This window comes from Malaclemys terrapin, chromosome 5 (genome assembly GCF_027887155.1).
Source record: "Malaclemys terrapin pileata isolate rMalTer1 chromosome 5, rMalTer1.hap1, whole genome shotgun sequence".
Lineage (NCBI taxonomy): Eukaryota > Metazoa > Chordata > Testudines > Emydidae > Malaclemys > Malaclemys terrapin.
Genome location: NC_071509.1, coordinates 46,805,178 through 46,820,896, shown reverse-complemented (window position 1 = coordinate 46,820,896; position 15,719 = coordinate 46,805,178). Strand labels below are relative to the sequence as shown.

At 38.4% G+C, this 15,719-nt stretch overlaps 1 protein-coding gene across 3 annotated transcripts in view; it reads left to right on the top strand.

The window, feature by feature from the left end:
- The window catches only part of ATP8A1 (ATPase phospholipid transporting 8A1), a 245,141-nt gene that overhangs the window by 59,759 nt on the left and 169,663 nt on the right, over positions 1-15,719 (top strand). For 2 of the 3 annotated variants that reach the window (XM_054029717.1, XM_054029715.1), the window contains exons 8-9: positions 5,614-5,683; positions 7,721-7,848. In XM_054029717.1, the coding sequence (XP_053885692.1) occupies positions 5,614-5,683; positions 7,721-7,848 (198 nt within the window). Of the gene's footprint in view, positions 1-3,403; positions 3,478-5,613; positions 5,684-7,720; positions 7,849-15,719 lie in introns of all 3 variants that reach the window. The other variant, XM_054029714.1, reaches the window with a different exon arrangement.

The window sequence follows — 15,719 nt, the reverse complement described above, 5'->3', positions numbered from 1 at the left end:
CCGAGCCCCTGTGCTCCTGGCCCAGGAGGCTAGCCCCTGCCCCCTTCCTCGCTGTTCCCCCTTCCCCGCAGCCTCAGTTCACTGCGCCGCTGGCGCAATGCTCTGGGTGGCGGGGCTGCGAGTTCCTGGGCAGCGCAGCTGCAGAGCCCTGCCTGACCTGGTGCTCTGTGCTGCGCGGTGGCGTGGCTGGCTCCAGCTGGCGGCATGGCAGTAGCGCCGCCATCCACTGGTGCTCCAGGCAGGGCGGTAAGGAGGCAGTTGAGTTCGGGGGGGTGGGTCAAGGGGCGTGGGTGTGGATAGTGGTCGGGGCGGTCAGAGGGCGGAGAACAGGGGTCCCGGGGGGCAGTCAGGAAGGAGAGGAGGGGTTGTATGGGGCGGCGGGGGGGCAGTCAGGGGACAGGGAGCAGGGGAGGTTGGATTGGGCAGGAGGAGTCTGGGGGGGCCGTCAGGGGGCGAGAAGCAGGTGGGGTCAGATGGGGGTAGGGCCGGGCCATGCCTGGCTGTTTGGGGAGGCACAGCCTCCATACAATTTCCGAAACCCGATGTGGCACTCAGGCCAAAAAGTTTGCCCACCCCTGCCCTAGGGGTATTATATTACCAGGACCTTTAATGCATTTAAACTTAATTCTGTTGTTTGGTATAATGCATGAATCTAAATGTTTGACTATATGTCTATTATTGAATTTAGCCAAATTAACTTTTCACTATATTCATAACAAATTCTGTCATTTTTAAAGATACATTGATATTTTGCCTCATACAACAAAAGTCTGTTTTTATGAATAGTTGCTAATTTTGATAGTGTAAATTAACACAAAAGTAAATTTGACCATAACAGAGTAACCACCAAATTATCATGAAATTTTACCTATGATATGATGTTTTTATGAACAGAGAATTTATTTTTATTCTTTAATATGTAGAAGTTAAATAGAATATTTGTATATTCAAACCAAGTTTTCAAATTATATAAAGCTTCTGTCTTCAAACATGAAACAAAAACTCTATATTAATCATAACATCAACGCTGCATAAAATCATAAATAGCATAAACAATTATTTTTATTTTAATGAATATTCTTAGAGGTTGTTTATCATCATTTCCTTGGACAGTTTCATTTATGAAATCCAGATTTTACTATGTTAAAGATGCACTTTTTTCAGAATCTGTTTGATCAGGTCACGCGCTATTTGCAGTATTCTAACAAATACTTTGAAATAAGAATTATATAAATGCTTCAGAATAATTTATGTATTTTGATTTGCAGTTGTATGCATCTATTTTCTGATACTGTTTATTTTTTGTATTACCATAGGGCCTAGGAGCCCTAGTAATGGACCAGGATGCTAGGTACTCTGCAAACACAGAACAAAAAGTCTGTTCCTGCCCAAATAAACTTAGTCTGTAAACCAAGAGACAACAAATGGATGCAGAAAGCTGGGGGGGAAGGGGTGTAAGTACAAGTAAACGGGCAATATTGGTCCGCACGATAGGCAATGATCTCGGCACACTAGCAGCCTAACAGCTGTCAAATTTTTGGTAGGAATCATGGCAAAGGAGAGTTTTTTAAGGAGGGATTTGTAGATTGATAAAAGGGTAGCTTTGCACTACTGTATGCCTTGGAAATGTGGCAGATGATGTGGCAGGAAGCTGAATGCATCTCACTGGCTTTGATTTGAGAACAATATTGGGAATTCATTGGAGAGATTGGTTGTACAATCTGGAAGTGTGTTGCGCTGCATGGGTCAGCAGACTATGGACTCAGTAATCAGACAGGAACAGCTATAGTGGATCGGCCATGTCAGCACTCTACCCTGAGGCAGAAGCATAAGGTCTATCTTAGACTAGATTCCACCTGAAAGGAAGAGAAGACATGGACAACAAAGACCAATCTATTTCAGGACGATCCAGAAGGATGTTGCCATCATGGAGACAAGTTATAATGGAGTCAAACATTTTGCTTTGGACAGACAGTGGGCAAAATGGGTTGCCTCATGTGCCTTGAGGCACTAGAAACCCTAAGTCTAAGTTGACAACTTGATCGCGAATGAGAGATGATAGGCCAGGTGGGGATTGACTGTAAAGGACCTTGCAAGTGGCTAGCATTTATAATGGAAGCATTTATAACTTAAAAGAGTGTTTGTGCATGTTTGGAGTTAAACTTTATGCATGTGCTTAATTCATTGAAGTTAATAAACTGTTCTTGTGCATAAAGTTAAGCATGTGCATAAAGTGTTTGCAAGATTAGGATCTTTTGTAGTCTATAAAAGGTGGTTGGTTTGGAAGGAGTTGAGTTATTGTAAATTTGGGATTTCTATTAGTGTAGATCATCAGTTAAGACTACCGTTTCCTAATGATAATCTAAAATCAAAAAGAGAGAGAGAGACAGACAGTATATTCCTTAATTACAATCTATGGATTGTTTAATACAAGAAATGACCTGTCACAAAATTAGGGAGAGGAGACAGATTTTCCCCCAAAGAGCCACGTAATAACGATTTACCTTTAAAATGACTTTTTTTTTTCTTTTTCTGTATATGATATGAACTTCTCATTTTAATTGTCAAAACAGCTATGAAAAAATAATTTATTGCAATTAATATTATATTAAAATTAAACAAGAAAATAGCTCCTGGCTTTTATATGTTGAACAGAGATCAGAATACTGATTTTTTTTTTTTAAGTCATTAGTCTTTTGTCCATTTTCTGTTTGCTGGAGCCTTTGTGATGCAAGTCCACTCTGAATTTGTCAGTTCAGTCGCAAAAAGATATATCCAGTCTGTATATTAAGATACATAAAATATTGTCAAATGGTCATTATTTTCCAAGCAATATAATATTATTATGGTAGCTCCTAGAGGCAAAGCTCTGCAGTGCTGGGCACTGTACAAACATACAGTATAGAGACAGTACTAAGTGTATTTGGATATTATAATACTTGGGTATCAATAATACTTAGAATCAAAGTTTATAAATTATGATTGGATGCTAATTAAATTGGACTTTTTATCTACATGTAAAGATTCTTGTCCTCCTACCTTTTCAGAAAAAGTTGAATATTACTTCTAATTCTACTGTACCTCTGCTTTGGAACCTTTATATAAGCAGTGATTTGAGAACATAGTATGCTCACATTTTATTTTAACTTCATTATCCATTTTTTCTGAAACTTAGAATTTGTGTTTAAAGTAAAGCAAGCTGGTTGAGCAGCAATTTATATGTTGTCTTCTGCTCTCTGACCTGATTTAAATGGATTTTGAAAAAATTGTCATCAAACGTGTCTATTAACATGTATTGTTTTGTATAATAATTTCAGACTTTGTCTCTTTTTGTCTTTGTCCATTTGATTTATTCCCTTTACTCATTTTTCTGTTCTAATCATTTTTAAACTGGGATATGTAGGTGGCAGTAGGGGAAATAGTGAAAGTGACCAATGGGGAGCATCTCCCAGCTGATCTCATCAGTCTGTCATCAAGGTTAGAATAAACTGGTTGCACATGAAATGTGTATGTGGGTCCTCATGTACCAAATTTGAAAAATGTAGTTCAGTTTTTGTCTGCATAGCTATGTTGATATATCAACTGTCTTTAAAACAAACACATTACAGAGGTGAATTTTATAGAAGTAGAAAAGATTTAGTTCATAAAGATATTTGTGTAGGTTATTGAAATGTATAAATGTATGGTAGCATTCCCAAATACTGAAAATGTGTTTCACTCCTCCCTAGTATATTTTTGTATTATATTCACGGAAAATTTTAAGCAAATTTTCATAAAACAAACTGTCACTGTGAAACCATAGTATAACTTTGCAGTGTTGTACTTTAGGCAAGTTGAGAGGAATACATTTGAACCATAGACAACTCATTGTTTTCAATAAATTATATAATATAACAAATGATTAACATTTGATACATTTTTATAGGACCCTCTGCACAAAATTGGATGTTGCACATTCTGTCCTGCATGTGATGGAAAAATAGCTCCATTCTTGTGTGTAGTGACAAATAGCATGTTACTTTGATATACTTCAGCTGTATACTAGTGTTTGTATTGTGGCTGCATCTTGTTTTGTTTTTCACTAACAAATCAAACAGCCTGCCCTGATCTAACTGTAATCTGTTTATTTTGCATTCTACTAAAATGGTTGCTATTTTGCATGTCTCTTATTTGTAATGTCTTTGCTGCCTTAACTTTTTCAAAGTGCTTCATAAATGTTTTGTTTATTTTTGACTGTTAAACTAATGAAAAATGCTAGAATTAGACACATGCATTTATTGAATCAGCTATACAAAAACAGTCTAAATGGAAGTCTGTCATTTACATTCTTAGAAAAGTTGCCCAAGAAAAAAATCAATGAGTAATTGAAGTGTTTCTTCAATCTTAAAATAAGAGGTTTGTGATAATTAAATGTTCTATTTTAATACTAGCATACAGTCAAAATATGAAGAAGTAATCAATACATTTTAAAGAATTCAGAATATTTGCCGCAAGATAAAGTTAATGACACATTGGCTACTATTCATCATTGATTGAAAACATGCTTTAAACTTTCTATATGTATTTATTTAATAATAATATTGAAATTCCAATTTAATTCTTTAAAAAAGGAGAGTAAAAGCGTTTTCTATTAAAACCTACAAGATTGCAAATCACTGTAGAGATTAAATTCCTATTTATTTACTTCCAGTGTTTTTAATGACTTCCTGGGCCCTTACAAAAACAAAGCTAAATTTCTACCACAGATCTAAATTATTGATTCTGTGCTCCTGTCCAGGAACTGACAGCTGAGTAAAACATTTCAGAAATCTTGAACCATCATTCCTGACTCTGCTGCTTACTCACCATGTGACCTTAGGCAAGTCACTTGATGTTTCTGTGCTTCAATTTTCCCATCTATAAAATGGGACTAATAATGTTTACTCAATTTCTATCTGAAAATGTCTTACTAAGAATGAAAAGTGGTATACAAATGTTTACTATTATTTATTAGTTAATATTTAAGAGCCTACGTTTGTTGACATAGGTAATAATTACAATACATGAGGGGGTGGTATGGTATCAACCACTTATCTGCATAAGTCTGAATAAATGCATGACTCCAGTTGCAATATCTTGCATAAACTCAAACTTGTAGTCTCATTCTTTGAGAACAGAGTTTACATAAAAAGAGGCAAGACATCTTTGGGAGCTCAATGGCAGTATATCAGTTGTGCATGTCTGTTATAAAGAAATATACTAATAGACCTTTTGTAAATGAACTTGAAATATCTGGAATATTCTGATCAGCTGTTAAATGTAAATTTGTGAGCACATGTGAACCTTGAATAGGAAGCTTTCTAAGTTTTTGGAAAACTCCAATTATATATACACATTTTTCTTCATAGTTTTGATATATTTATGGCAGACATTTTCTGAAAATGTGAATGACTTAATAATTTTGCACAACTATTTGTCCCTAGGAGCTTTTTTATCTGAAGGCTTTTATTAAAGGAAATGTAATATATAATTATATGTTAGGAGATTACAGAGAGCTTTTACATGTCAGTAAATTGTTATATTTGTTACTGTGATATATTAAAAGATAATTGCTTTATTCTTTTCTAAAATAAGTGAGCCACAAGCCATGTGCTACATTGAAACATCAAATTTAGATGGGGAAACAAACCTAAAAATTCGACAGGTAAGATTGTATATGTTTTCAATATATTAGTTACAGATATTTTAAATATCTGATTGTCTGCTTTCTGTGTACAGTTATTTCAATATAAGGATGTACTGTTGTTTATTAAGAAATATATGAAAGCATGTTTTAGGAGGCTTAATTCTGACAGATTTCACAGAGTGGTGAATGTTAAAGAGGGATTTGAATGTAAAGAGGTTCACAGTGGGCTTGTTAGTGAGTAAAAGGGTAAAATGTTCAAAAGCCCAAAAGTGACTTAGAAGCCTAAGGGGCAGATATTAAAGATTTTTAGGCCCTACATTCTATTTTCAAAAATAACATGGGCATTCAGAAACCTAAGTCTCATTGAGTATCTAAATAGCTTTTTATATGGACTTAGGCTTCTAAGTCACTTAGGCAATTTTGAAAATTTCATCCCCAGGCTTAAAGGATAGTGTGGAAAAAAGCATAAAGACAAAAAGTTAGGAGTAGGCTACAAAGGTACTTGTGATGCAAAATTAATGGGTAGAGAGAGGAGGGGAGCAGAGTTGAGCCTTGAAGGTGACCATGATACGGGTGAACAGATAGTGAGGAAATTGCAGTAGTGATGTAGGGGATGATCAACACAAAGACAAGAATTTTGACTAGAGGGTCAGAAAGGTAGTCAGATTACTGAGATTTTGTAGAGAGAGGGAGGGAATTGTTGACAGTATGGAAATGTGGTGAGATGGAGGAATTTAGATAATATGACACACAGATTGTAAATTTGTGTGATTAGGAGAATGAAGTTATTAACAATAGTGAAGAAAGGAAGTAATGGAGAGATGATAGGAAAAGGTTCGCTTTTAGTTACTTTGAATTTGAGATTGAAAAAAGAAAGAGAGTGCAAGAGTGGAGAGATAGCTGAGTCACCTGTATATAAATGATAGTTGATGCTGTGTGTAAGCAGCTGAGGTATTCTAGAGATGAAATTGAGATTTTGAAATTTATGGAAATAGAATCATAAGGTTAGAAGGGACTGCCAGGGTCATCTAGTGTCTAATCCCCTGCCTAGTTGAACATACTCAGTTCCTCAGTCGTTGCTCTTATGGCTTGCATTCCATCCCTTTGATTATCTTTGTCGCTCACCTCTGGATTCTTTTCAGTTAATCTACATCTTTTCTATACATTGGTGACCAAAATTAGACACAGTAATCCAGCTGAGGTCTAACCAGCGCTGAGTAGAGCGGTACTGTCACCTCCCGTGACTTGCATGCTGTGCCTCTGTTAATGCAACCTAAAATTAGACCCAGGCTGAGGTTGTGATTTACCACAACTCCCAGATCCTCCTCAGCAGTGCTGCTGCCATGCCAGTTATCCCCCATTCTGTATTTATACATTTGGGTTTTCTTCCCTAAGTGTAGTACCTTACATTTGTCTTCGGTGAATTTCATTAGCTTCATAATCTATTGTATGTATGTATGTATGTATGTATGTATGTATGTAGAAAAGCTTCCTAAATATAAAGGTATCAATAAAATTTTCAGTGCATACTGTACATATATTACTTCATTCTAGAAACTAATGACATGGTGATAATTGTTTTAAATCGTATCTATTCCAAGCTATAGAGCCAGACTGCGACTTCTTAAGCCTTATCTTGCTTTTTTTTTGGAGAGGGAAAGCATGGTGAAGGAGGACTGCACATGAGTGGCAGCCTGACTACCCCAGAATTTCTCTTAAGAGATCTGCATCATGTTCTCTTTCTGACTATCAGCCTTTTGAAGGATGTGGAATGCATTCTCCTCCATACTGGGCCACCTCCACTGTCTGATGTCCAGGTCTCTTTCAAGAAGCTTGTGCTACCATATTACTGGCCAAGAGCTGAGCCTTTGCTCCCTGATGCCATTCTGTTGGGACCCTCCATGGAGGCCAACATGGAAGGTCCCTTCCCCTGCTGTGCAATGTGTGCAATGCCAGACGATCTATTGTATAATATATAGGTTAACTTATTACTTTATATTGTGTTTATTGTAAAGTACTTTTATAATATAATGTTACAACAAACTTTGTTTACAGGGTTTGCCATTGACAGCGGATATAAAAGACATTGACAGTTTGATGATACTTTTGGGCAGAATTGAATGTGAAAGCCCAAATCGACATCTCTATGATTTTGTTGGAAATATCAGACTAGATGGGCATGGGTACGTAAACATCTGAGTAAAACATTTCAATATATTTTAAAACCTACTATTAAATTGCTTGAATTGTGGCACAAATAGCGGAGTCCTTCTTCAGCTAACAAAGCTTCCTTTTCAACTGAGATTCTAATGTGAAAGATTATATTTGTGATGCCAGGAACTTTAGGTCATACAGTAAGCAACTTTCAGATGCTAATAATATAAATATAAAGCAGTGCTAATTATAAATTCATTCCAAAGATGATTTTTGAAATATATCTTAATCACTCATCCTGCTAATCTTTTCCATTCCCTCATGCTTTAGTTGGGGAATCTCTATTCTACAAGTTGGATATAAAAAGGTCTCTTGGGTTGTGTCTGGAATGGACCAAATCCCTTAGTGTGTACATCTAAATTCTTGTTTAATTTGACAAAAACACATTAAGTCAAATTGTGTTCAAGAGAACTGTGTCTGAGGCCAGGTCTACACTAACCCCCTAATTCGAACTAAGGTACGCAACTTCAGCTACGTGAATAACGTAGCTGAAGTTCGAAGTACCTTAGTTCGAACTTACCTCGGTCCACACGCGGCGGGCAGGCTCCCCCGTCGACTCCGCGGTACTCCTCTCGCCGAGCTGGAGTACCGCAGTCGACGGCGAGCACTTCCGGGTTCGACTTATCGCGTCCAGACAAGACGCGATAAGTCGAACCCAGAAGTTCGATTGCTCGCCGCCGAACTACCGGGTAAGTGTAGCCAAGGTGTGAATGTCTGCCTGTTTTTTCATTGTAACTCAAAAGGTATTTATCTAAAAATAGTCTAAGTGTGGTTTCAATACACAGTTTTGCAGAGTAGCTTAATGGAAGTTCCCAAGATACGTGATGCTTACAAAACGTTATATGGAGTCTGTTGTGGTGTAAAAACAAGTCTGGCTTATTAGTGTGACAAAATGAACCTCTACATTCAGAATAGCCCAGTTTTCTCTTCCCCAAGTCTTATTTTATAGGCTCTCTCTGTTTCTATAGTTGAAAGTTTGAGAGGTATTTTATTCCTCTGTATACAATATTTTTCCTGTTTACATTTAGTGATAATGTGTTTCATTTAAGAAGTTGTCTGGGGGAAGGGGGTTGATCCTGTAATCAATTTTTAACAATTTTTTGTTTATATTTCATTTTTATTTACTGATTTCTTACAGATGCATTCTTGGAGTTTTCAGTTGCAAGAGTGTGGATCTTTTATAATTCTACTGTACTTGTCGTTGAAGAGCAAAACACTTACCTATAACACTGCTCTACAGCCAAAATGCTTCTGAAATAAATGTAGTCAAACTTTACTAATTCTGGGTCACTGAGAACGAAAATGATGCTTAAAATTGTTGATTGGCTCTAGTTTTCAAGATATGCTATTGGGTCAGTATATACGACCCTTGACTTGGGAATGGCAGAGGATAAGTGACTTATAAAGGGAAGGGATCTCAATTTAAACCAGAAATGACTAAAATACGTCTTTGACTGGATCTATGAATAAATCTATGACTGGGTTTGGACAGTACTTGCTTTTTAGGCAAAACAATGAAGGATGCAATCTGAAGCTGGTATTGCGTCATACATGATATGAATTGCATCATGTTATTCCTAGAAGTCATGGATGATGCAATCATAACGAAGCTTACATCACTCTGCTGAACAAATTGCCCTATATCAGCTCTAGAAATCATACCGTGTCATGCTCTCTTATTTGTCAGTGTTTGATTTTGCAAAGGGACACATTTCTGTTTAGCCAAAGTGAGTAGAGATGCCTCGTACTTGTGTGAACAGTGCAGATAAGTTCTGCTATGTTGTGGTGAAGTGACTTTTGCATCACAAAAGCGCAGTATAACCACTATGGTTAAGAAAGCCTATCACCTTTATTTTGGCTGCAAAATTGGAGATCAGGACAAGAGGTGGGCCCCACACATATGCTGCAACACTTGTGCAACAAATCTTCGCCAGTGGTTGAACAGGAAAAGGAAATCTATGCCTTTTGCAGTGCCAATGATTTGGAGAGAGCCAACAGATCATACCAGCAATTGTTACTTCTGCATGGTGCCTCCAGTTGGGAAAGGTGTGTCAAAGAAGAAAAAGTGGACTGTGCATTATCCAAACATTCCATCAGCTATACGCCCAGTACCCCACGGAGAAGGACTGCCGGTTCCTGATGCACCAGAATCATTCTCACTTGAGTCAGACGAGGAAGAGGAAGAGGATGAAACTTCTGGTCCTGAACCATCAATGTCACAGGACCCACATTTTCTCCCATCCTCCTCCTCTGAACCACACCTCATAACACAAGGTGAACTGAATGACCTTGTCAGGGATTTGGAACTACCCAAGAGTAAGGCAGAGCTATTGGGCTCCAGACTACATCAGTGGAATCTCCTGGCAGGTGACGTTAGGGTTTCCATGTTCCGTGACCGTCAAAAGGATCTTGTCCCATTCTTCATGGAAGGTGATCTTGTAGCCTGCAACAACGTCAATGGTGTGATGGCAGCCCTCAACATCGTTCACGATCCAGATGAGTGGAGACTGTTCATTGATTCATCGAAGACGAGTCTTAAAGCTGTTTTACTGCATAATGGCAATGTTTTGCCATCAATTCCAGTTGGTCATGCAGTCCATATGAAGAAAACCTATGACAACATGAAACAACTTTTGAGGTGCATAAACTATGACCAACATGAGTGGCAGCTTTGTGGCGATTTGAAGGTTGTTGCTCTCTTGCTTGGTCTGCAGACTGGATATACAAAGTACTGCTGTTTTCTCTGTGAATTGGATAGTCATGCAAGAGATTCCCACTACATCAAGAAAGATTGGCCACTCTGACAGTCATTGGAGCCTGGGAGGAAAAGTGTTCAGCATCCACCACTTGTTGAATCAAGGAAGATTTTGTTACCACCCTTACACATCAAGCTGGGTCTGATGAAGAACTTTGTCAAGGCCATTGACAAAACTTTCAAGTACCTCCGTGGAAAATTTCCAAGGTTAAGTGAAGCTAAGATAAAGGAAGGTGTCTTTGTTGGTCCTCAGATTCGTGAACTTCTTCGAGATGATGCATTTGACCATGCACTGCGTGGCAAGGAAAAGACGGCATGGAAAGCCTTCCAGATAGTGGCAATAAATTTTCTCGGAAACAACAAGGCAGACAACTACAGGTTGTTGGTGGAAAACCTCCTTAAGGCATACAAAAACCTTGGTTGCAACATGTCACTAAAGATACATTTTTTGCACTCTCATCTAGATTTTTTTTCCCACCAAACTGCGGAGCAGTGAGCGATGAGCACGGTGAGCGATTTCACCAGGACATTGCAACAATGGAGAAACGCTATCAGGGCAAATGGAGCCCATCAATGCTTGCAGACTATTGCTGGACAGTGACAAGAGATGCTCCATTTAATGAATACAAAAGACAAGCCAAGAAGCGCCGAGTAGACACTGAATAGGACTAAACTATGTACAGAATAGATTTTTTCCGTTTGTTTCATAATAAATTTTATTTATATAAACCTTTTGCTGATTCTTAAAGTGTTACATAAACAGGACAGGTGAAATATTATCATGTAAAGCAACCATAAACACATGAAAAGACCTAGGTTTACAATTTATGATTAAAACTCTACTATCTACACAATATACATAGACATAAAATGTAAAAACTTAAATATCTTAGAAACAGTAGCCAATCAGTTATTTTAATTGTCATATTTGAATTCAGCACATCAAAATACATAATAAATAACACATTTTATCTCTGAAGCAGACGACTTCTCAAAAATTGTAGACTAGTGTAATGCTTCTCTGAAGGTAATAATTATAATAGATCCACACATCCATCCTCTTTCCTGTCAGGAAAAAAGTGTATTTTTGTTCTAAATTTCATTGAAAAAAATTCTTTAATTTGGTTAAAGCAGAATGTTGAAAGTACTACTGGCTGTTATGCCTCAACAGCATGTAGGAGCATGCCATCTGCTGGTAAAGCGATTTAATATTTCAGAAATTTAATTTTGGAGTTTTTGGAACAAGCTTTATGTGCACAAGGATAGTTCCAAAAGTGTGGCTCTAGTGTAATATGTACCTTCAGAGAACAAGAATTATAGGTAAATATTTTTTTCTGGATCCTGACCTCTTCCCTGGTGTAACAAATTTGCTTTGTACTTCTTCCTGCAAATACTAGAAGTAGGTCAGACTTGTCCACCAGCTTTAAGGGTTTGGTCAGGCCCCTTTTGCTTTTGTCCCAGATTCTGTACCTCTCATAGGGCAACTGGAGTAACAGTTTGATGTTCCCACATTATCAATTACAATCCTTAGCTTTTTGAGCTGGTTTGGGGGCATCAGTGATCAAAATGTTTCCCCCCTTTTTTTCCACTCCATTAGAAAGCAGAAATTTCAGGGACTCCAGTCCCTGAGTGGGATCTCCCGATGGGCTCCTTCTTTCTGTTTTTTCCCCCACTATGGTAGAGCAAGCCAAAGAGGGCAAAGGCAAGAGCTAAGAGGTGCTCCAACTGACGAGGAAATCCTCTCAGTAGCCTCTGAAGTGGAGCTCCACCACAATAACTCCACTCTGTGGACCCTTGTTATGCCTCAGGATGGCCTTCAAAGTTGGATGGCTTGTTGAGACCTCTGAATCCTCTTTTAACCAGCAACACTCCAATGAAGACACTTCCACAAGGGCAAGTCAGCCCTCTTCAGTTCTTGGGATTTGGCAAAATACTGTGTCAGTCAAAAATTTGTCAAGGGTAAGTCAAAACTGTCCTCAGGCCAGTCTATAAAGGAAGACGCATCCCAGATTCTAAAAAAAGGGTGTCTGAATCATTTGGAAAGTACATGGCATATTTTCTCCCTTCCTTTCTTTCCAATCATAAGATCTGGGTTCTCTGGGGATGCTTCCTTACATTACCCCTCTACTTATGTATCAGATGATATGATGTGCCATTACCTAGTGTGGTAAGGCCCAAAAGGGAACAACAGAAAAGAAAAGAGACCAGTGACCTGACTTGGGAGACCTCACAAAAGAAGGTAAAAAGCACTGCAGATCTTTTTCAACTTCCATGAGCTTTGGCTCTTCCCTCAAAGAGGAGGGGAGCTCTTGACTTTGGCTCATGAAAACTCCACGCTAGCTTTAGGAGGAAACCTACTAGCCTCTTCTGCAAAGTTTGTCCCCCAGACATGTTTGAAACCATGAGGAGTAAGATGGTGGCCACCATTAAAATCTGGCCAAAGAAATAGGATGAGGAAGTTAAAATCACAAGCAAATACCTGCTATCCAAAACAAAAACAACTTTACCATCCTGCTTCATCTCTCCTTTGAAGAGCATTAGTTAGGAATAGGAAATACTTGATAAGGAAAAAGGGTTGGTCACTAAGCCCTGAAATTCTACAGGATCATAGAACCCAAAGGTTCAGCCTTCATCCTCCCAAGTATCAATGCAGTAGTTTCAACTCTGGCAAAAAGACAGGTTGATGGGGATGGATTTCATCTTAAATAATCCTCTAACTGGAGTGTCTACCTTCCTGTCTAGAAGTGACTTCAAAGCGTCTTCAGCAGCCTTACAGCCCTACTGGAAACAATGTGCTTTGCTAGCGCCATTGTGTCCTGTTGCAGAGACCTAAAAAATCTTAACCCCCAGAAACCGGACAAATTCAATACAATACTTAAGAAAATCCTTAGCTACTACAATTATAATGGATGAATTCATGGACCCCATGAGACTGCCAGTGAGATATCTGGCTACTAACTTGGTAGTCAGACCCCAACTTTGGCTTAAGACTCAACAATTGATAACTATTCAAAGCAAATCCTTTGTGGCTCAAAATTGTCATGTTCAAGGTGAAGCTTGGTGAAGTAGTATTTAACACATACAAATCAAAGAGTTTGCTCTTCAGTCCAAGATCAAGAAGGACAACAAGTCATCGTACAAAGGCAGAAGTTTCCTTCATTCATATGCAGAATAAAAGTGTGAGAGAGAGAGAGAGAGAGAGAGAGGGGACTACTCTTATTCTATAGGTAAGACCAGGGTCTGAAACTATTGAGGAAAGCTCAGCTCAAGGAATGACTCCAAATCGGTCTTCCAGTCCAAACAGTACGATAGTAAAGAGTCTGTCTCGATCCAGAAATAGATCTAAGAGGCAGGATATCCTACTTCTCAATGTATTTCATTCAGGTAAGTACAAAATCATCCTGGTGGAAATCTTGCACCTCCTACAGCTAAAAGCAATAGAATCCGTTTATAGAAGATGATTAGGTTTCTGTTCCATATCCTTCATAGTAAGGAAAAGATGAGAAAGAGTCTGTGTAGTCTTAAACCTCTTAAGGCTTAACTGATTAATGAAGACGACAGGATTCAGGATAGAGACTTTAACTTCCATCACAGCATTCAGTCTCTTCAGCAGCTCTGCTAACATTGGTAGATCTGGTAAAAATGTATCTTCATATTCAAGTCAAGCCCTTCATTTGGTGGCAGTAGAAATTTCATGTGGTGAAAATAAATCCTCCTTTTGTAGTCTGGACCCCAAAATCATGAACAAAGCTACCATCTTCTAATGATGCAGGAAACATTTGGGCTTCCACAATGTAAAGGGAATGCATTCCCCACCATCACAGCTCATATTTCTGCAGTAAACAGTATTATATACACACAGGCTTATCCAAGTCTCTGGTAGAGCAGCTATAACACTGAGGTTGCCTAGGGCAGCCTATCCATCCAAATCAATAGCTAAGTGTATATTTCTTCCTTTGCATAAAGACATGCTTCCTGCTGGTAATGATGCTGGCAAGAAAAGTCTCCAAAATTACTGCTCTTGGAAAATATGATTCTAACTGTATCTTCCATGAGAACAAGGTCCGCAAGATCTCAACATTTAAAAGACAAAGCATGGCACATGCTAGGTATGAGACGAGCAGTTACATTTTATCTTGATGAGACCAATCAATTCAAGAAAAAAATATCCTCATTCACTTTCTTTCAAGTGAGTGCCTTGGCTTAAAAGTGTCCAAATGCTCCAATGCTGTGTGGAACAAGAGCTATATCACTGATTTTTTTAATCCAGGGGGAAAAAAGCAGTTCCAGAAGGGATCAGAAAACGTGCTCAACATGCTCCACGTCTGTCTCCTGGGCAGAAAATGTGTTAGTGACTACAAAGCTGGCCCCTGCTCATTTATAAACACTATTTTAAGAAGTACTACAGCTTGACCATCATTTCCTAGAAGAAATATTCTTTATCATGAGGGTGCTCCAAGTGGAGGTTCCAAAGTAAATTACTGTTATTACCCTTAATTTTAGGGAAAGGGGTACATGTTTCTCTGTCTTCTCTTTCCTTCCTTACTAATTTTTCCTTACTTGCTCTCTCTGCATTTCAAACATTTCAGACTGGGGAAGAGGAGAGGGCAGGATCCACAATGGAAAATTTGTTACTTGCTGATTCCCTTACTGAGGTTGACCTCATCCTCCATCTTCCCCATCCAAGATAAATTATTGGAATATCTCTACAATAGTTTTTACAGGGTCTATGTATCATATATAAACCAGAGTAGTAAGGCATTGTCATTAACAAGTTTATTTATACTCTACTACTAATTTACTGATTTCATACAGCTGTGGAGATACTCATCTGAAGTTAGGGAGCCACCTCATTGACAAGTCTGAATTGCATCTAGTATTTGCAAAAGGAAATGTGAAGTGATTGGGGGAGATGTTAGTCCCATAAAAAAATAATCAGGTAACAAGTTTTCAGTTTTACTAGGAGCCTGAGCTATGGTATATGTCATATCAGTCATCTAAATCAACAGTTCTCAACCAGAGGCCTGGGGCCCCCTGGAGAGTAACGAGTAGGTTTCAGGGGGTCCGCTAAGCAGGACTGGCATT